Source organism: Meleagris gallopavo, chromosome 3, assembly GCF_905368555.1.
Source record: "Meleagris gallopavo chromosome 3, MGAL_WU_HG_1.1, whole genome shotgun sequence".
Lineage (NCBI taxonomy): Eukaryota > Metazoa > Chordata > Aves > Galliformes > Phasianidae > Meleagris > Meleagris gallopavo.
In genome coordinates this window covers 48,635,264-48,658,048 of record NC_139406.1, presented here as the reverse complement: position 1 = coordinate 48,658,048, position 22,785 = coordinate 48,635,264, and the positions used below count along the sequence as shown (strand labels likewise).

At 40.6% G+C, this 22,785-nt stretch overlaps 1 protein-coding gene across 1 annotated transcript in view; it reads left to right on the top strand.

Annotated features, from left to right (window-relative positions):
- The first annotated feature begins 2,056 nt into the window (after window positions 1-2,056).
- The window catches only part of ANKRD29 (ankyrin repeat domain 29), a 32,069-nt gene continuing 11,340 nt past the window's right edge, over window positions 2,057-22,785 (top strand). The window contains exons 1-6 of the mRNA XM_010708835.4: window positions 2,057-2,153; window positions 6,760-6,870; window positions 9,299-9,397; window positions 12,003-12,101; window positions 17,962-18,060; window positions 21,163-21,261. Coding sequence (XP_010707137.1) covers window positions 2,142-2,153; window positions 6,760-6,870; window positions 9,299-9,397; window positions 12,003-12,101; window positions 17,962-18,060; window positions 21,163-21,261 — 519 coding nt within the window. The 5' untranslated portion in view covers window positions 2,057-2,141. The remainder of the gene's footprint in view (window positions 2,154-6,759; window positions 6,871-9,298; window positions 9,398-12,002; window positions 12,102-17,961; window positions 18,061-21,162; window positions 21,262-22,785) is intronic.

Here is a 22,785-nt window from a genome sequence, read left to right as displayed (position 1 = left end):
AATAGGATGAAGAGCAATGGCCTGAAACTTGAGCATAGGAAGTTCCATACAATCATGTGGAAGAGCTTCTTTACAGTAAGGGTGATGGAGCACTGGAACAGGCTGCCTGGAGATGTTGTGGAGTCTCCTTCTATGGAGATATTCAAGACCCATCTGAACGCCTACCTGTGTGACATATTGTAGGCTACCTGCTTTAGCAGGTTGGACTCAGTGATCTCTTGAAATCCCTTCCAGCCCCTACAATTCTGTGATTCTGTGTGATTCTGCGATATAGACGAGTGAAAAAAGAGCAACATGTAAAAGCATGTAAGCAAACATATCAGATGACCCTGTGCAGATCCTAGAAGGAGTAAGCAGACACCAACATGCACATCATATTCCCCACAGTGAAGGACAGCTGGCGACTCACCAGAACATCCCAAGCCACTACTAGAATGACACCTACAACTTTAGAACCTGGCAGAGCAGGGAAAAGGTGAGGATAGTATCAGAGAAAGGAGTAGAAATGAGGATGTGTGTGTTACTGTTTTAACTGCGTAATTATTAATACAGATTTATTTTTCTGCATAGACTTATTTCTTCTTCTTATGCAGTAATTGCATCTGCTTTAATCACAGACCACACACAACTGAAAATAGGTGTAGTTTCAGATTTTGTGGGCAGTTAATAAAGGCGCTTCACAATTGATGTTTAAAATAAGTACAAAGGGGAGGAGAGGGGGGAGGGGGAAAGCGGGAAAGGCTTGTATTGCATTAGTCTTCTATTTTGTCATTCATCCAAAGAATTTTTTGTTTTTACTTTGTCAGAATACTCAGCATTCTGGCTGAAGAATGCTAAATGGTTGGCGTGTTACAATAGGCTGGATAAGTATGGGGATTTTCCAGGGGTGAGGCAGGGAGTGTGTGCAGATTACTAATATTTTCCTCTATCAATGGGCAAGCACAGCTGTGCAACTGGATCAGAGCAAGGATGACTCTTAACTGTGCAATCTGCTGAGCATATTCAGTATTGTTAAGTTTCACAAACAATCAGAATAATTGACTTCATTTGTATGATCTACTCCGTAATCAGAGCTATAGAATCATTGAGGTTGGAAAGAATAGTAGGATCATCTAGTCCAACCCATCAGCCCATCCCCACCATGCCCACTGACCAAGTCCCTCAGTGTCACATCCACAGGGTTCTGGAACACCTCCAAGGAGGGTGAGTTCACCACCTGGGCAAAGGAGGTTAGGGTTAGGTTCACACCAGGCCATGCAGTCTAAGGTGAGCTCACGCTATTAGCAGCTCTCATCTGCTTTTCTGTAGTTCATTTTACTGTATACACAGATGAATTTTGCCTTGGGAAAAAGATCTGCAGCAAATCCTCTGCTTGCAGATTTGTAGAATAAATGAGTTGGATCTTCCAGCAAACATTTTCTCTCAATGCACACACATAATTTGTGAATGAGATTTATGTATGCACATCTACAGAAGAAAATCCCCCAGGGCTCAGTTTAAACCAACAAAAGCAAAGACGTTCAGGAATCCCCCACCACAGCTAGCGTCGCTTTGCCTACTTTGTATCATGCAGGCTTGGAGTGAAACCTGCAGCCAGGCAGAACAGGACATGTGCAGGCACAGAATTAAAATTAAGCCAGTAAGAATTTACTGGCTTCCTAAGGGCAGCATCATCCATACAAGTGGTGGTGGTGGAGGTGCATGCAGGATGCTGGGATGCTCCCTATCATGTGCAGGGTGCTGAGTGTACAATGCTGGCTTTGGTTATTGTTTGTTTGTTTGTTTTTTCCCTGGATGTGAAGGGAAAAGACGGGAATGTACAAGAGGTGCCCTTGGGACAGCAGCAGCTTGGCGGTGGGATGCTGTGCTGCGGGCTGGGGCCGTTTCACTGCTAGTTCCGAGGTGCGGGCCCGGTCTCCAGCTCTGAGCCAGCTGCCGGGTGATGCTGTCCCTGCTGCGGGGGTGGGCAGGGGATGCGAGGGATCTGCACCCCTCGATTATTACCCCGATCGCAGCTGTTAAGCTGCGATCTGGACCGATACGAGCAGCTCCCGTCAGGAGGGAGGCGCCGGGCCGCGCCCCGCCCCGGGCCGCGGAGCTGAGGCGCTGATCAGTGCGGGGCGGGGCCGGCGGGGCGCAGGATGTCCTTCAAGGTGAGCCGGGCGCGGGGACGGAGGGGCGGATGTGTTTCACGTTGTTTGCCTTCTTGTATCTTTAGATTTGTGGACTCGTTTTTATTTATTTTAGCAAAACGGCGGTATCTGTGAGCCCTGCCCGGGCTGTAGTGTGCCCCAAGAGCCCTGAGGTAGCTGCTGATGGAGCCGGCGCTTTCCGCAGCTGCCATCCCGGGAAGGATGCGTGTTTAGCGTTACATAAACCGCTCGCTTAGGGTCTGTGCCGCAGGTTTGGTGCGGTCGGAGCTTCCCCCTGACTTTTCAGATCGGTTGTGTAATAGTTGGGAGCGGCATTTGGCCGTGGCTCTGCGTCCCAGGCTGCGGTGGCCACTGATGATTCGCTGCGATTCCCGTCGCTTCCTCCAAAGCCATGCAAAAGCAGCCGTATTCGAAAGGTTGCCCAAAATAAGTTTTTAAATCCGAGGACAGGATTAGTAAAATCAATTGGCAAAGAGCTCAGCGAGCAGTGATAACTGCTGGTAACAGAGAACATTTATGCTAAATGCACATCTTCTTCTCAATTCTGCAATGCCTGGATGCTGCGTTTGCTCTTCTCTTATTGATCAGCAGCTCTGTGCCAGCCCTTGGCCGTGTTGGTTGTGCTGCATTGCTTTCCCCCTCACTGAGCTTCCCTCCCACCTGTCACTGTATCATTCCTATGCTGGGGCTGCTCGATTCCACAGGTGGGTCCCACCTGCAGCTGAAGCCCACATATGGGGAGCATGGCATCTGCATTGCATAGAGGCTGAAATCTCAGTTTTTGCCCCAATTTTGGTCCTCCGTTTTGGCCCCATACTACTTTAGTCTCTTTTGTCCCTTTTCTCTTTTTCCATGAATTGTTCCCACCTTCATTTCACATCAGAACCCACCTTTGTATGCTCTGTCCATCCCTACCTGCTCCTTTCTATGCCCTATCACCCATTTTCTGTCTCCTCCTGCTGAAGGTGGCTTATTGCCTGTTACCTTTCCATCTGGAGAGCTGCAGTCTCCTCCTTTCTCCCTCTTTTCTGTCTTTTTACTTGGTCTATTCTCTTTTTCTCAGAAGTCTGTATGCTTACCTAGGAGTTTGACACATCTCCAATTGCTGCTGTCTATTCATGTTTTCTGTCTTATCCTTCTTACTCACAAGTCAAAATTCCTTTCTCATTGCTTGTACACACCAACATCCTCTCTTCTACCACATTCTTTGTGCTTTTGCCCGCCTAATCTTAATGTCTATATCTTCAACTACTTTTCTCTTTACTTATGACCCTTTGTATAGGATGCATTAGTATCTAATAAAGACCCTGTCTTTCCTCTTAAGTCCCACTAGCATTTCCCATTATGTCATGATTGATTCTGATTTCCAGTTATTTTTCTTAAAACTTTTTGCTCAACTCTTCCTTTCTATCTGGACTAGTTTGGAAACTGAGTAGGAAAATGGTATTTTCTTGTATTTTGACAGTAGGATGAACCAGTCCTTGAGTAGTGTTCTCTTTCTCCTCTCCTTTGTCTCTTTCTTTTCTTTCATCTCTAAACTCATTGCTTAAGAACTACACTCTTCCTCCATAGCTGTTACCTACCCTACTGTGAGCTGCTGCATCTTTGCAAACAGCAAGGCAATGATAGGGCAGGGAGTGGGAGCCAATGGTCACAGAATTGAAATCATCATACAAACAATTAAAACAAGTAGCACTGCCAGGATTTGCAGGAATGCTTTAGAGACCTTGATGAAATAAAGGAAATTGTATCCTGAGAGTTGCTGATGCTGGAGGAATGACATAACAAAATATGCCAATTTTCACCAAAACTATTAGCTAATCACTTTTTCAAATGTTTATGATGTTCTCTTCCATGACTGTCAATGCTCAGGATTAGATGTTTTCTTTAAAAAGTTCTTTGGAGCAGACTAGCTCTGTAGTAAGACTTTCATCAACATTTTAAACAATTAATCTCTTGAAATTCAACATTACTTCTCCTTAAGTATCTGATCCAATAAGACTGAATTCTTAACTGGACAACAGCAGTCTATGTCATATCATATCCCCTGGTTTAAAACCAGCTCACTGCTCACAAGTTATTCAGCTAATCAAATTATTAATCCCATGGTAATACTTCATATTGTGTCTTCTAGTGATGTCAGCATTGCTGCCAGCAACTGAAAGTAAAGAGCACACAGTCATAAATCCTTGGTTTGAAGGCAGAAGAAAAATCACTTCTTGTGGTCATGTCTTTAAAGTTCCCAAGTTGCTCAAATGATTTTGCAAATTCTTTTCATTTCAGCATATAGAATAGATAGAATAGCTCAGATTAATTTGCTTTTTCTATCTAATCACTACATTGCTGATAGATAGCCTGAGTGTACTGTATATACAGCTTTTGAGTAAGGAATCCCCAGCACTGTGGGGGCACGAGGGGAAGTACTGATAACAGTCAATCCAAATTGGGTCGGAAGCACTACTGGGAAAAACCTGTTTTTGTGTCCTTGATGCTTTTGAGAGTTCTTCCATACCTTTTATCTGATACAAAGTATGAAGATGTGTTTGCTGGAGGGCTATTCTAGGGATTTCAGAAGCAATAAAAAGGTGGGGGTTTATGATTTGTCAGGTTGAAAACTTTGGATGTCTGGTTTCAGACTAGGTTGATTCTAGCAACTTGGTTCTCTTCTCTCCTCATGCAAGCTAATGAAAACAGGTAAAGAGCTCCTGAATAGTCACACCTGACCTATAGAAGTATTGCATAATAAATCAAAATCACATTGCTGTTGTGCTCTATTATGGACAACCAGGTTGGATAAAATAAATCTTTCTATGGATATATTGTCATACCCTGCAATTTTCCAAAACTTTAAGGGATGGGGTTAGACAATAAAATTTGATTTCCCATTCTGTAAGATAAAAAGATCATTCTTTTGCAATAGTTTTCCACGTAATATAATAATAAAGACTATGATCTTTATATATGAATATCTGTCTAATAAAATAGACAAAAGGATAGCATGGACCACTGTGTGTTGAGGTCCCCTGTCTGTTTTTACATAAAATTTTAGTTGTTGTAAGGGGAAAGGTGGACAAACTACTTCCTGACCAGTTGCCAGCAAGGAGGGTATAGAATGCAAGCTCTCTTTTAATCAACACTATTAGCAGTTCACAAGAGAAAAAGCAGTTTATGAGCTGTAAAAGGAAGATAAGAATTCAGCCCATTGTTCCTTTCGTAATTTTGAGTCTCCTTCTCTTACGTGTGTGGGTACAACAAATACTGCTAATAATTTATAGGAATTACCTTAAAATTTATTGAATGGATGAAATTTAAGAGCTCTTGTCTACACAGCAGCCTGTTTAAAAATCTGATAACGTCTCTGATATTAAAAAGGCAACCAACTAGAAATGCTCGATGTGACTGATCTATAATAGGTTCACAAATAATTGATCTTGTGTCTGCTGGTGTCAACCAGAAAAATTATTCAGTTCTGGTTGTCTACCTCATTATTCTTGTGCATCAAAGACATTAAAATATGGAAAAATATTGTCAAATATTTTGTAGCAGAATGATTGACTTTTATCTCCACTCTGCTCTCTTTGGGTTATCTTGGGGGCAGGATTCACTGGAGAGTAAGGTACTTAGTTATATTGACACTCTTTTGCCTGAGATTACTATCAGTAAAATGACGCTTTCTCAGACTGCCAGTGATATTGGGCCTTTATGCCTTCATAAAAACGAGAGGCATGAGCCTGCTCTGGGATATGTGTACCGCTGCCACCACAGCTTTAGTTCATCTGAGCACTACAGCCACTACATTGCTTATCCATCAGGCCAATGTTTTGGCAGCTGATATGGATAAGACTAGGAAGCTGGAAGCAAAATCTGTGTCCTTTTTTGCTGTCCTTCTACACTGGGGAGGTAATAATTTACTCATACGAAGGAGAAGCTGCTTTGTGGCATTGTTTGTAGGACTGAGAAAGCTACCAGTGTGTCTAACGCTGGTCCATGATATCAAGATTTCACAGTTTTCCAATTTTACCTTATATTTTTGCCTTGCTTGTATAGTAAATTAATTTGTAAGTCTGTAGACAGCAAGAATCTAGCCTTCATTTTCTAGCATCATCCAGCAGATATATCTTAAGCCTAGAACTACAGGGTGTTAATTCTGGGAAGGGACAAACCTAATAGTTTTGAAGATACATGAAAAATACTTTTCGTATATTGGGACTTTATATGCAGAAAGGAAAGAGGTGGCAGAAGGCTGAAATGCAGGAAGATGTCCTGCAGCAGGACATGATTCACCCTCTATAACTGTGATTAGCTCCGCCTCAGAAGGAGAACATCCAGTTCATTGTTTTTTGTGATGTTTCCCTGGGGATCTGGACTAGTATCATCAGCTCTAAGTGCAGGGTAGGCTAGAAGTCATGCTGCTATGGACACAGGGAAGACATGAAACAGCATGAGGCAGCACAGAGAGACTAATCTCTTTAGCTGCACAAAGAAATCAAGTGAGCTTCCCTCCTATGTTCTAGCTGTAAAAGATCAGCACACTATCAATGCATATTTGTGTTTGTCTAATGCATCTTACAAAATCTTTTTTGTTTCTGCTTTTTATTTTCACCAGAAAGAAACACCACTCGCCAATGCTGCATTTTGGGCTGCAAGAAAAGGAAACCTGGCTCTTCTCCAGCTGCTGCTGAACAGTGGGCGAGTAGATGTAGACTGCAAAGACAGTGTATGCACACAATGCACATATAACCACAGTGCTGATTTTACTTTGCTTTCTGTAGCCTGCTGCACAGAAGGTGTGGCAGGGATCTGACTTCAGACACTGAGAGTCTTTTGACACTAGGACATGATTTAAAATCTTTTCTTGTCAGGAAGCAAGTTTGAAACTCAAGATAAAATAGCATGATGATTTACATCAGTAGCAAAGGGTTAGGAATTTGCCAGCACTCAAAAATGTCTCTTACATAGTTATTTGTGGCACTGACATTAAAAACACAGATTCTAGCACCTCGGGCTTCTCTTTGCAAGAAAATATCATTGTGGTAATAGATCACTCTAAAGAGTCAACTCAACCAAGCCCTAGCAGCAATGATTCTGTCAGCTAAAAGAGCTCCTCGTAATTAGCTTTTTAAAAAATAACGTGGGACTACAGTTTCCATTTAAGCAACATAAAAGTCATTCTTGATGTGCAGCTGTCCCCACCTCACATGCATGTGGTGAGCTAGACACAACCCATGGTGGTGACAGAAGAACTGTTGGCCTCAACTTCTTCTTCCTCCTACCCCAGTATCCCCTACACTGACACCAAAATGAAGAAATGGCAGGATTTCCTAGTATAGAGAAGCACAGATACATGACTTGTTTGCATGTTTACGACTTTTTACATGGGTCGATGATGATAGGACAAGGGGGAATGGTTTTAAACTGAGACAGGAGAGGTTAGGCCAGGTGTTAGGAGGAAGTTTTTCACACAGAGGGTGGTGACACACTGGAACAGGTTGTCCTAGGAGGTTGTGGATGCCCCATCCCTGGAGGCATTCAAGGCCAGGCTGGATGTGGCTCTGGGCAGCCTGGTCTGCTGGTTGGCAACCCTGCACATAGCAGGGGGGTTGAAACTATATGGTCGCTGTGGTCCTTTTCAACCCAGGCCATTCTGTGATTCTATGATTCTATGACTGACGGATTTAGAGGGGTTTTCCTTACTGTAATTGGAGGAGTTGAAACTAGTTTTGAGATTTAAAATGGGTTGAAAATAGAGATAATGTGCATATCTTTAGCATATGGACAGTTACTTAAGTATGCCAACCTACTGCAGAAAGCCAGGGAAAATAAAGATTGAGAAATCCCCAGTTTTTCTTTGATTGGTGATGAGACTGACTTGCAGGCAGTCATGCCTGTAAATCTAGCCTTAATATGAACTTCTAGCCAGTAACATGAACCTGCCACATCTTCTCTTACTTTGAATACATTCAAAGTGCAAGGATTTTCTAAGCTCATTGGCTTTAAGCTATTTTTCATTTATCTTTATTTCATTTTTATCCTGTAGGCAATTACTTGTCATGCAATACTTCTGAAGATGATCCTTGTCATTCTGACAAGGGAGGAAAGGATGCATGAAGTAAGCAGGACAGAAATAGATGTAAAGAAAGAAGTTCTGCTACTGCTCAGTTTTTCTCAACATAAGACAAACTTTGATTAAGAATTTTTACAATGTGATGCAAAATATCCCAACATCCTGCCAGACATACACATTTTCTAGACCAAAATATTACTAAAATATTTTAATATGATATTTTTATTAAATTATTACTATTTTTATTTTATAAGATAAAATATATTTTATTAAATTCATATTAAGATATTAATATGAATATTTTAATATGCTTTTTTGCAACATCACACACTTTTTCTTTAGATTGAATTGCTACATATGAGGATTTTAGACTGATAGATTTTATACTTCCATGTGTGGTCTTTGTGTGTTGCCCGTACACCATATACATGTAACATAAGTCTTATTTAGGTCAATGCAGCAGTGGACTTATTGGGATATTGAAGAAACCTGAATGTGTTGTTCTGGTCTGGAAAGTTCTCTGATGCAATGTGAAGAGTCACAGAGAGAGAAAGAATTTGCTGTAGTCATTTGGATAGGGTATTAGTATTCAAGACACTCGGGTCATAATGCTGACTATGACTCACAATTCAATAGCTCATATAAGTCACTTGCATTCTGTATCTAAGGTCATTCTTCTGGAAAAGATATAAAGATCTTTGAGATTTTCAGATAAAAGCAATGTATAAACCAAAAATATTACTGGTATTTTTATTACACTTGTTTCAGGACAATAATTTAAAGTCATTGTATAAATGCTCATTGAATGATCAAGCTTTGCACTGCAGGCAAGTCTGTAATTTATTTGCTTTAACACCTGCTAGTTACTCTTTTTCAAAGTATTCTTGATAGAAAGTTTTAAACTGAGAATCTGTTCAGTGAAAGACTGCTCCCCCTTTCTGGAAAAGAGTGAACAGGATCTCTGAGCACTGACCATAAATTTCCTTCAGCTGTTCAGAAGATATGCTGTCTCTTTCAGAAAGCTTGATTCATTGCTAGAGGTGTCTACTGAAAATACTGATCTATTCTTCTTTATTTCCAGCTTGGCACAACAGCTCTGATGGTTGCATCTTACTATGGTCACATAGACTGTGTACGGGAATTGGTGTTGCAAGGAGCAGATATCAACCTGCAGAGGGAGGTAGGAGAAAAGTTCTGTGTTGAAACAGGGATTGATTAAGTGACTATTGATTTACTGCAAGTAATAAAAATACGTTGTCTGCTGCTTTTTGCCAACTGCAATTGCTGTGCAGTGTATGAGCAGGGTCTGTTCTCCTAAGGACATCAAGGAATCTGATGTCTGGAACTTGTAATAGAAAATGAGATGTCAAAGGTGTATTTATAAATAATTCATTAAACATTTCCAGCATGTGAGGTTGGTGTGGAGCAGTAATATCTCAGGTGTAACCCTCAGGTTACATCACTTGTGCATTTATCATGTTACTAATTGTCACAGTAATTTACAACACCCCAGACTGCTTGAATGTAATTTGATAAGGAGAAGTCCTTTACAATGTAATTTGATAAGGAGAAGTCCTTTACCTTATGATTTGCAGAATTTGGTCATTAACATGGACTGTGGGTGCTCTTGCTAGCCCAGGCATTGTTTTGACTTGTTATACCCAGGAGTTCCTGCCTCTCATTCTGAGCCAACTCTAAATATCACATCACTTAATCACCCATACCCTATCCTGCCTGTCTGCTTTGCATTCAAGATATCTCTCACACCGCAATGTGCTTTTTTGTAGAAGGGAAAATATCAACACTTAGTTTTGTGAAAGTGTCTTCCTCTCATATTCAGCTCAAGTAATGTATCTACAACCATTCTGGCCTGCGTGATGACTGCACAGAGAGCACAGTGCCCTGGAACAAAGAGAGCTGTACTTGTCCCAAAAGAATTGCAGTTTGATGAGGACATGCAGTGACACGGGAAGATGGCAGGAAGAGCAAGACAGCAGTATTTTCATCACTTTAACAACCCAAGCAAATGTTTCTCATTTTCCTTTGTTAGCTGAAACACGATCATTAATCTTGTGCTGATGACTTCCAGTCACTGAGTCAGTGAATGCTAAACTTGATGATGCCGTGTTTAATGTCTTTGTACTAACTGGCCTAAGCTTGCTTTAACTATGATTGCTAGTATCTTTCAGTGTATCCTGTCCTAACAAAACATGTATTTAAACATGTACTTTCCCTTAGATAAACCCTGCTTGAAAAGCAGCAACAAAAGTAGAAGTTGTGGACAGTTTTATGGACTTACTGTTGAGTATCACTCTGGACATATTGATTCAGCAAGACAATCAAAATAGAAACACTGTAATCCTCCAGAATCACTCTGTTGCTGAGAGAAAGAAAATAGATTAAATTTAAGCTCTGAAGACAAAGGGCACTAATCTGAAAATAAATCTGCGTACTCAAACCAGTGCTCTTGTACTCCAACATTGTTGTAAATCTCAGGGAAAGGGGAGCCACACAGACATGCATGTGAGAGGGGTCATGTGCTATTATCACAAAAGTCTTTGGCACTGGAGAATTTCATCTTTAGTTCCCTTTTCCTGCACCTTCAGCATGCGATGAAAAAGCCCAAAATTTGGAAAGCATGCTTCTCTTCCCTCTTTTCAACTCTTCCCTTCTGTCCAGCCTTTAAAATATTCCAAAGTCATTTTTTTTTCCTGATTTATTCAGGAAAATGTCAATGACAGTATCTTATAAAACTAGATAAAGTATGTGCTTTCATTTCTCCAACAAGGCTAAGGGAAAGTAGGAGCTACAGGGCTGGCTGAAGGCTGCTTGAGCTGGATGGGAAGATAGTCATCCAAAAGACAAGGGTGACATGCCAAGAGAAATCATGTTTTGCTAGTGCACAGTCAAGCAAAGTGGAGCTCTGTTATGCTGAATAACCCCTGTGGTCTTTCCACACCTCGATCTAAGTTCATCCCATGTTCCCATTTATCTCAGATTGTAGGGACAGGTGGTAGAGGGCTTGGTTTCAAATGGCTATTCGTCTCTTGTGTGAGACTGCTATTTTCTGCCTCTGGGCTTGCTTTCTTTATCTAAAGACTGAACAGAGGTAGATGAATCCTAAGAAGTATATGAGAAACTCTGTGCAAAAACATAACTTTATTGTTATTCTCCAAGCATAAACAATATGGTTTGTCTTGGAGAAGAGAAGGCTTCAGGGAGACCTCATTGTAGCCTTCCAGTACTTGAAGGGAGCATATAAACAAGAGGGGGAATGACTGTTCACGAGCGTGGATAGTGATAGAACAAGGGGAATGGTTTTAAACTGAGACAGTGGAGGTTTAGGTTAGATATCAGAAGGAAGTTTTTCACACAGAGGGTGGTGACACACTGGAACAGGTTGCCCAAGGAGGTTGTGGATGCCCCATCCCTGGAGGCATTCAAGGCCAGGCTGGATGCGGCTCTGGGCAGCCTGGTCTGGTGGTTGGCGACCAGCACATAGCAGGGGATTGAAACTATGTGGTCATTGTGGTCCTTTTCAACCCAGGACATTCTATGATTCTATGATTCTGTGATTCAGTACGTGATGTTAACCAGTTATCTCAGTGCAATGAGAAGAAAACTGACCACTCACTTAGGATACTCTGTGTCTCTGGAGCCCTCAAAATCATTATATCTTTTCAGCTGATATTTGATTGATTGTGCTTAATAAGTTTTAATCTGAAGTGTGTACTTTGGTCAAGCATGTTACGTGTGATTTTTATTAATCCATTTTTTTCCTACAGTCAGGTGCGACTGCTCTGTTCTTTGCTGCACAGCAAGGCCACAATGATGTGGTGAAGTTTCTCTTTGAATTTGGAGCCTCCACTGAATTTAAGAATAAGGTAAGATGAAGGGTCTGGTTTTGCATGCTGATACATTCTAACTGTCAAGGGTGTTGTTTCTTCTTTGTATGAAAAGTAATCTAGCAGCAGCAAGAGGATAAAAAGATTTCCTCACTTGAACATTTTCTGAATAGTGTGAGTAGTACAATATATTTTGAAAATATTAACTTGTGAAAATATTTACTTATGCTACTTGGACTTAACGGCATAATTTGGTCAAAGATCAGTCCACTGATGGTGAGATCAATCTTTCTCTTAACACATTCTACAACACAAGAAGAAGGGATCTCTTTGTACATGTCAGGTAGGATCCTATTTTAAGTGTATATTTACTCCACTTGCGCACACAGAAATTTGGCAAGTCTTTGTATACCACCATAGGAGACATAAGAATATAATGGCTTCAGTTCTCCCTAAATTACCACTTAGTCATCTGTGACAGGAATATGAAATACACCTTATAACGTCTATTTGTTGTTGTTGCTGTTCAGGCTGGCCCTTTTTCAAAATTTAAAATAACTGAAAGAGTCCGGTTCATCATCTCTCACAGAATAAACAGCATTAAGAGCAGGTATGCTGGCCACAGTACATCAACTCAGTTTCTTTGCTCAAGGCAGTACTGACTGCTTTCAGGAAGCAGAGGCAAAAGCACCAGATTTTCATGAAGCATTCTTGCCCTTGACATGGTGGCCACATTTCAGAACACTGGGGCTGATGGAGCTGAAATTCATCTCCATAATCTGGAGAAGACACTACCAGTCACTTAACTTGGCATCTGCGGTGACATGTATTTGAAATAACTCTTTACTCAACAACAACCATTTTTTCAAGATGTTGTCATCATAGCTACCTCAACCCATACCTGCTTTTCAGAATACCTGAAAACATAGGCTTTAAATACAAAGGGAATTGATGGAACATCACTGGGACTCAACTCTTTAAACTCTAGGAATTGTAGCAGATATTATTGATTAAAAATCTTAAGGTTTTTGTGGTCACAGAACTCATGCATGTCTGTACAGTAGAGTGAGCATTGTTTCTGGTACTGCAGAGAATTATGCTAGTGGTAAGGAACATCATCATCACAACAGAAGCATCAATCTGTAAAGTTAAAAACATGAGAGAAATTGTGATTTAACACAGTGTGGAGTACAATGTTGGAACTTAGCCCCATAGGAGGTTGCAATGGATTTCAAAGGGTTGGGTAGCCTCATTTGTTGGAGGAAGCTGCATGTTAAAATACGTTGTTGCTTCTCAGTCTTATTTTAGGATGAGGTATCACATTGAGGGGAGCAAGAATCAGGATGAAGCATATGTAAAGATAGAAAGATTCAGAAAAATATTCTTCTCTCACATTCAGCTGTATACAACTGGGTGAATGAATTTACACTGTTCTTTGAGTCATCTGACCTGTAGTCAGGTCACAAAAACCCTACTGAAGGAGAAAATGTGTCCCAGCCACAAAAAGCCTGGACTACTCTCTGGGACAAAGCGTAAAGGTGCGCAGTGTTTTTACTAAGGGAGGGAAAGCAGCAAATGCAGGAAAGGACAGAAAGCAGAGACTCAGTACCTTATTATGTGTATAGGGACAGTTACATCGTCAACAAGCCTTTGCACAGCCTGTGGACTAGGTGTTTGTAAAGAAGCCGAGACTTGGCCCACAGCAAGCTTGCAATTATCTGATCCTTCATGACAATAATGTGATCTGCTTTGAGGCATGCAAAATAAATTTGTGAGTCACTGAGGCAGGTAAAAAGGTGCAAAGATCCAAATGATGGGAAAATCTTTCTGCATTCAGACACTCCTGATTCCTTCCACTTTTGGACAAATGCAGTTCTACTGGAGGCACCATTCATAACATACTGCATTGACATATGTATTCCCCATTGGCTTTTTGGATTGTTTTGGTGTTGGTTCAATTTTCTGATTTAATAGTGTGAATTTCATAGCTTGAAATTATTACATGAAATTTTCTTTCTGTAATGGGTTATTAAGATAACAGGCTTCTCTGTCCCATCCTCCAAACCCCAGACATGAAAAAGCTGACAAAATATGCCTTTTTAAGTCAGAGATAAAGCATTTTTTTATTAAAGCACTCAGCTGGGAGCAGCGCTGGAAAAGATGAGGATCCTGTCTGTTTTCAAAGGGTGTTGCAAAACTCATCAATTTACAAAAGACTTTCTATTATAAATGAAGATGTGGAGTTAAAATACGATCAGAGATTAAAGGTATCTCAGAAAATAGACACTTTAAAACAAGGCAATGCAAACTCCACTGTCTTCTTTGCAATGTAATTCTCTACAAATTTTAATTACATTTGTTACTTATATGCAAGAGTTCAGGAGAACAAACTTAATACAAGAATTCTTGTTACACTTTGTATCATTTGAGTTGATATTCCCTATGACAGGCTGTCTAGTATCAACTGGTATAAATTTTTCTTCAGAGTATCTGCTATGATGCCATATTTTGGTTCTAGGAAATAAACAAAGTTGATAACACACCAATGTTTACAGTTTCTGCTAAGCAGTGTACAGAGCCAAGTCCATTCTCAACAAAGGGCTGGAGGAGCTGGGAGGGAACAGAGCTAGGACAACAGGCTTTGACTGGCCAAAAGGATACTCCATACCATATGACATCAAGCAGAAAGAGTTTTGAAGGGAGTGGGAGTGCATCTTGCACTCTTCCGCTGCATGGAGGGCTAGATAGGCATCGGTATGGGAGCAGTGAGCAATTGCTTGTGCATCACTTTTTTATATACATTCATATATATGTGTATGTAGTCATAAGTATTTTCCTTTTCTCTATCTTAGTAAATAGTTTTATCTCAACTGATGAGTTGTCTCTCCACAAACCCACTGAGAAGGGAGAAGTGAGCAAACAACTTTGTGGTGCTCAGCCACCTGCCGAGTTAAACCACAACATAGGCAAAGTGAACATCCCTAGAAATAAGTATCAGAGATTTTTTTTTTCTTAATCTGTGCCATGTTATGAGCATGTGTGTGGTTTCCATGATGGCACATTTTCTGAGCGATGCTGCAGGTCACACAGTGTACTGGAGACTATTTTTCAGTAGGTAGTAATGGCAGAAAACCAATTTCCCTCCCTTTTAGTGTATTTCAGAGAAAGTAAAACACTGTCTACTTCTAAGGTACTTGCAAGCAACGATGATAGAGGTAAAGGAAGAGGTAGGCAAATGGAGAGGTACATCCCAGATAGCATGTTCTTATCGGATGCTGTTCAAGTGCTTGTGTGGGAGACTGGCAGCTAATGTAGGCGCTGCCAGTAGGTAGAACAAGGTTGGGATAAGATAAAACTGTTTCAAGAAAAGAATAGCAGAGAGAGCTGAGAGGACTGGCTCCTCTCTGAGTTCCCAGCGTGCTGGAATGGTCTGCAGTGAAAGATTAGTGGAAGCTACACTGTGTCCAAACAACAGGGTATGAGCAGTAAATGAGCACAAGGCTGAGCGCTTTCTCTCAGCGCTATTGCCTGTTAACCTCCTGCTACAGAGCAGTTGTTGCCCTAGAAGTGCCTCCGTGATTGCTCACATGTCCCTGCTTCCACTTTCTGCCCTGCTCGGAGTTTCCAAGAGGCTTGCCAGTACCAAAGATGTTGCTTCAGCATTTTGTTTCAGCTGAGGCCAAAAAAAATAAAGTGGGAATCACATGGCTGCAAGGGATTTTAAAACTCAGGCATTTACTTCTTTTTTTTTACATCCTTCCATCTACTTTCCCTGTAGCCTATAAAACAGTGGGCTCCCCAGGAGGAATTTTCTGGAGAAAAGGTTCTTGTGCTGGCCAAAGGGGAAGAAAGTATAAGGGAAAGCAATATGAAAGCTCAATAGAAGTTGGAGGATGATTTTTTTTTTTTCTAGTAAAAAACATGAAACTTTATTGTGTTTTATCAAACACTGTCAATTCCTTGATTTAACTGAGTGTTGTCTTCCATAAGGTGCTTTCTGTGTAAAGGATTCCTGTCCACAGTTTCCTTTCTTGGAGCGAGACCTGTTGCTGTTTATCATAGTGGTACTTCCACCGATGTGAAAGCTGTGCCATCTCCAACATGGGATCACACAGTTCTGCTCCAGACACATTGCTTATGCTCTGCTTGTTGACTGTGGTTAGGCCTGCTCTTTGTTTGGGATCTGTCATTTGGTTGCTTCCAGAAATTATGTCAATAAGCAAACAATCTTCTTAAAATAACAGTTCATGGAGAACACGAGGGTTTTAGAAAATGAAAAACAAGTCATAAAGCAATAAGCAGGCCGTAAAGCAATAAACAAACTACTCCCATATGCATCTGAATGTACCCATTTCCTTACAAATGGAGAGCCTCAATATTTTTAAGCTTCCCATAGGTCATCCTTCCCTACAGCTCTACAGAGGACGACCACTCTTGATAGCTCAGTTTTTCTTAGCTTATCAACATTTTTCTCCCGGTTTCCTTCAGGGAATGTTCTTTAAAATGTCCCTGTTATTTTTTTTTTCCATTTAAAGTCCTTTGATCTGGTAACTCAATACTCAAGCAAAATGGCTTTCAGCTGGTTGTAGAAAGGAAATAGGTTTCATTAAGCTACTAGTTTTTACTATTGTTTTTAAGTATGTAGAGGTAGGGGTTTTTTTGTGTGTATTTTTCTGTTGTTTTTTGTTGTTGTTATTGCTTCAATCCAGGAACTAGTGTGGTTGCTTTCATGTTTTGTTCCAGCAGTTCCTATTAATATGACAGGAAATCTAGAGACTCATTGTAGCTACAGAGCAACTTAACTCCACTGACCAGGTTGTCTGCTTATATTTACTTAAATATCCCAGAATTAATATGCAATTTTTAGATTGTCACATAATGGTTTCACATCTGTGACTTTGCTGACACCAATGCCTTGCTTGCTTTTTAATATTGCATGGGGAAAAGGTAAGAGATTTTAAGAGTAGTTACAGACAGTCTCTGTGGATAATTTCAGCCATGTCAGACCTTGAGCTTTCATGGGAGTTATAGGCATGAAATAGCACCATAGATTAATAAGTTTGATTGGCATATCCTATTAAAAAAATTCATTCAGCAATTTGGCTGTAATTTCTCTTGCTGGCTATCTGTCCATGTGGAAAGTTTCAGACAAGACTTTGGAACTGTTTCAGAGAACAAGGCTGAGGGAAAATACAATATTTTGCCCACATTAATAACAGCTGTGGAAGCCATTTGTTTGAAATGCTTTGTGGAAGAGCAGCTTGAGACTGGGAAAAGTTAAGGAAGGAAAGAGGAAATGTTTGGTATCAACGATGCAGGGTGTGCATCATCCTCGTGTGATAGCATGGTGCTGTCCCAGGCAGAAGATAAAGAACTTCTCCATACAAGTGTCAGAAATGATGGCAATTTTTGAGCACATTTACCAGGATGTGGCAACCCCTGCATTTGCTATCTCCACTGTTTCCTCTGTCTTGGAGTTGTCATCCAGCAACAATGAGGCATTTCCCAACCCAGATGTCTTCTGTGGAAGCAGCTATGCAAGCCAGACTTGATGAGTGCACCTAGGCCTACCTTTAGAGTAACTGCCACAGAAAAGTATTTGGGATATCACTAATTATGGATTTGATCTCATACAAGCCTCCACATTTAGCTAGCATACTTTTAGATGCATCCTCCCTACTCTCCTTCAGGCCAATAATCAGCAGGTGAAAGGCAGAACATGACAGGGCATGAAGTTCTGTTCAAAGAAAAGAAGATGATTGGTAGCTTCTGGAACAGGAAAAGGGTGTATTGTGAGCCAAATTCAGAAAAGCCTTAGAATTTGCTTATGCTGTATGGTGAAGTTCAGTCCAGCATCTTCTTTCTCAACCTCTGAACCATTTCTTCATTTTGTTCACAGGATGGAGGTACTGCTCTTCTAGCTGCTTGTCAGTATGGCCATGCAAAGGTAGTGGAAACTCTGTTGAAACACGGTGCCAACATTCACGATCAACTTTATGTGAGTTACTTGACACAGATAATACTGATAATACTGTGGATGGAACAAATGTGCTGTTGGTTGGACAGCAGCAGATACTGTGGCTCCAGCACAGAGAAGCACTTGCCAAACACTGTGGTTTTTTAGTTCTCTGCTGCTCGAAGTTGTGATTTTTATTAACTGTCTGCTTAGTGTTATTTTGGGAAAAGTGGTACAAAAACAGAAACGATGATTAGGTTCCTTTTGGTTCATTGTCTGCATGAAGGCTGAGTTCCAAATCTGCATCAGATTTGTGGTGTCCGTTACTATTGAACAGAAGCTCAAAATGTCATTTTCTATCACATTAGGTTTACATTGCAGACAGAAGTATGAAAAACTATAGGCCCAATGAGGTATTTGAGAATCAGTTCATCAGTTTTCTGCCAAGGAGTGCAGAAATTACGTTGTCTTTAAATCAGTTATTTTGTGTTTTTTCTTAAATATCAGTTAAAATGATGTTGTTTGGTATCTTTGCATCTCTAGTTTGTCAGCTCTTTTGGCAAAGAATGTTAAAATGACTGAACTGACAGTGTTTAGTTGGCTTTTCAGAAAGCTAGATTGAGCCAGTGAAGTATTAATTTACTTCAACAGAGACTCAAATAAGTTGAACTTTTCAGCATTCAACAGAAAAGAGTGGCAGGTTTTCTCTTTGCTTCCCGCCTCTTTCTCCTACTCCAGGGTAGAAGACAAGGCTGACAAAGAACAATTTGTTCACTGTGAATATACAGTTTTTCAGCCATTCCCATGGGATTTGCAGGATGCTGTCAGTGTGAGGACTGGTGACTACAGAAGTCACCAAGATGCCAGGGGCCATGCCCTGTTTGCACAAGGAATCCCCAGCTCCGTGAGGCCACCATCCCATATTTATAAAGAAGGGTGTTCCGTTGTCACTGCTGTCAAGTAGCAACAACCTTTCTAACCTACAGGCAGTTTGTCATGCTGTGCTTGGTAATCCCAGGACTTTCCACCTGGTTAAAAATAGCAATAGTATCACACCTGCAGATACTTTATGGGCAGTAAAATGACTTCCTTATTGTCTCTCCTAGAAATGAGCAATGTTTGCATTCAGATTCAGAGATGTATTTTTACGACTTTCAGTCATTAAGCAAAACCAGTCAGTAACAGCTGATTCAAAAAATAAGAATGCAATCTCTTAAAAATGAATGTTAGCCTGGCTCCTTTTCTGGGACATTGCCAAGCAGCTTTTGTGCAGCAGTATCTGGCTGGCAGTTTCAATGGCAGGCAGCCAGAGGAGAAGGATTTTGAGCATGCTCTTGGGCAGTCCTCCCCTAGACAATCAAGATAGATGTTTTAATTTTAAGTTGACTCATGTCAGGAGTAGAGGAGAAGACAAGAGAATAACTAAACAGTATCACTTGCAGAAATATTTAATGGCCTCTAAGCAGCTTTCTTGTTGCAGCGTCTTTCTAATCAAGTACAGAAACCCAATAATTAATTTTAAAAAATGGGTGAATGATAGGCAAACCAAAGCTCTCTATCTTGGTTGATGCTATAATTAAGAGCTCATTTAATATTACACAACCTTGTAAACTTTCTAAATGGATGTGTTCTTGCTATCTGTACCTCTGGAGGAAGCCTGCAAAGCACCCAATATCATCACCCTATTTCATGCATTTGCAAAGCAGCCAGAGAAAACAGCCTCCTAGAGGACCCAGGGGCAAATATTCATCTGCAGTACCAGCAGATATCTCTCTTCTTTACCAGGGCAATTGTCATGAAATCAAGATCAAACTTTTTATCTCCAGTTCCTGGGTTCTCTATTCAGCTCATGATTCAGGCCTGAGTTTTATAGGAGGGGGACCTCAACAGTATACGTAAGCAGACAACAGCATTCATTCCAACCTGGTGATACGCCAACAAGGTCAAAAATGGGTTTCTGCCAAAATACCCTGTATTTCGGAAAAATACACACAAGAGGTGCCTGTAAGATATGCACCTGTACATTTGAGACACGGTGGGGTGTTCACTCATGGCTCTACTTAAACCAGAACATCCCACTTTCTGGGAAAACTTGTCCTAGAATGCTCTGTGCAAAGTATTGTGGATATATGATGGGTAAATATCTGTCCTACCCCCAATATGAATTTTGCCTTCTAGTTCTTTGGGTGGATTTCAATGTAGTTTGAATATTTTTCATTAAAACAAAAAACAACAAAAAAAAAAAAACCATATATATATATATAAAACTTTATAATTTTTTTCTTATGGAAAAAAGCTTATGTGAATCCAAGCATTGTGCATTTTCTAATGCTGACATCTCCATGTGAAAGACATGGTGAGGAAAAATAAATCCCAAATTAGTTATTTCTTTCACAAGCCTTCCATAGGGAAACGATAGCTTCTGATAGGCTAGGAGATACCCTGTCTTTCATGTGTTACTTTTACATGCTTACCTTCAGAGTCAGTCTCTTCTGCAAGATGTGCCAGAGCAGCAGCATGGTAGTTGCTGGCATGGCATAGCAGTGTAGTACAGTACTCACTCGTTCAGTCTAAAGGGCAGGCTTCAGTGCCAGAGTCTTCAGCTCTGCAAAGTACTTGGACATGTTTTCACCATGTGCATCTGTGTGGCAGAGCGCACAGATGTATAGGCACAGAAAATTAAGTGAACCTAAATAAATACATTTTGCTAAATATGAATGAATTTCTAGTTACGAAGACTGATACTTCGGTGATAAACAAGATGTTTGGTATTCCAGACCCAGGATTTAATGCTCTGTGTGATACACAATGGGAGCTGGTACTTGTGCATGCTGGAAGAAAATGTTACTATAGATTGTTATCATAGAATCATAGAATGGTTTGGTTTGGAAGTGACCTTTAAGATCATCTAGCTTCAACCTTCTGCTGTAGGCAGGGACATTTCCCTCTAGACCAAGTTGCTCAAAGTCCCATCCAGCCTGGTTGAACAAGACTTATGATTTTAGACATTGTTTCTTGAGCTTAGCTGTATATATGATGTTCCAGTACATAATGGATTAGAAAGGAGAACATACTTGGTTTGTTTTTTTATAAAAAAAATGGTGTCATTTCAACACAGTGTAAGCTGGAGGTATTTGTTCTTAGGATGGAGCTTCTGCAATTTTCTTGGCAGCTCAAGGAGGCTATCTGGATGTCATCCGGTTGCTGCTTTCTTCAGGAGCAAAAGTTAACCAGCCTCGACAGGTAAGCTCCACCCTTCAAGGCAGAATTGGTGTCTAATTACTAAACTTTACAGTCATTAAAAGTTAACACTGGAATTTTTACTGGGCATTGGGTTCCCGTGATGGTCTTTCACTGGAAGGTAGAACGTGGCTGTGCGTGTATCTGTGTTTTAGTTCAGATTTGTAGGGTAGATTTGAAACAAATGCCCCAGTCATTTCTGCTTGCAGACAACCTAGATTGTTTCTGTAAAAAGTGAAACTAGAAGCTGTGTTTTAGGTGCAACAATTGTGCTTCAAACCAAACAGGGATCAGACATCTGGCTATTCTTCTGGATAACTTTGAACCACATGCAGGTTGGGTATGCTTGGGCCATGGGACCAGGCTAAATCAAAATGAAACTCTCAATTTGTATTTGATGATGTTGTAAGTGCCTTGCACTACCTCTTGCAGCTGCTGTCCTGCTTCTGCTGCACCAAGTTACTTGTGAACGTGAACATGGTCCATCACGTCCTCATTCTTTCAAAAATTTTGGAAACACTTGAAAAACCTTGTGAAATACAGTATTATATTTAGTAGACCTGGTTTTGAAAATATGTATCAGTATCAAACCTAATCTTTGACAAAGCCTTTCACATTTAGTTTTACTATGCATTCTCAGTGTGCACTTTGAAACCCAGGCTGGAGCATTAACCAACAGAGAGGGAGGCTGGCAGCTATGCCCTGCACTGATGTTCTCATTGCTCCTAGGCTGCTTCCACACTGTCTCCCTAGGTCAAGGCTATGCGGTGTTGTTGGCTGTTACTTAATGTAGGCTAAAAAATCAATATGGAAAGATAGATCATTGTATGCATTAATGCCTTTTGAGTGGGTTAAAACAAAGTTGGGGAACCTTAGATTTACCTCAACCAGTTTAGTCTATGTCACCATAAAAACCACACTCTATGCCAGCTACTGAAAAAAAAATTGTAATTTTAATGCTTCAACTAATTCTTTCTGACAGTACTTTTCAGCTCTCCAATACAATTTCTATAACACAATGCTTTGTGATGCATTTTTAAATCTTAGTTGAGGCAGAGACTCAGCTCCATGTGAATGTTCCTCCTGGCTATGTTTTGTCTGTGACAGCATGGGCTTAGTTTGCTTCAGGGTACCTCCGATCCCTGCTAAGATTATGGCTGGATAGGTCTGAGGCATTTGTGTTTAGGCCCACTGTAATCTGAAGGATTTCCTTAACAAATCAAATGTTTTTACTGTTTAATTAGTAAAGTAATGGTTGGATGGACTTCAGCCTCTTTCTTGCTAACAAATTTGTACTCTGTTCAAAGAGGTGACATGGTGGTCACCAGGAATGTAGACCTAGATGGGGCAGTTTTGATGCCAAATGACTCTTAACATCAGTTAAAAACTGTGCTGCTCTTACTGCTACAGGAAACCATTTTAAGCAGTGTAACACTGGATGTAGGGCGTCCAGCTTCATGCTTCTCTTCCCTTCCTCATATGCCCACATTTTCCTCTCTATCTTGTGAATTTGGGGTCATAATTCAT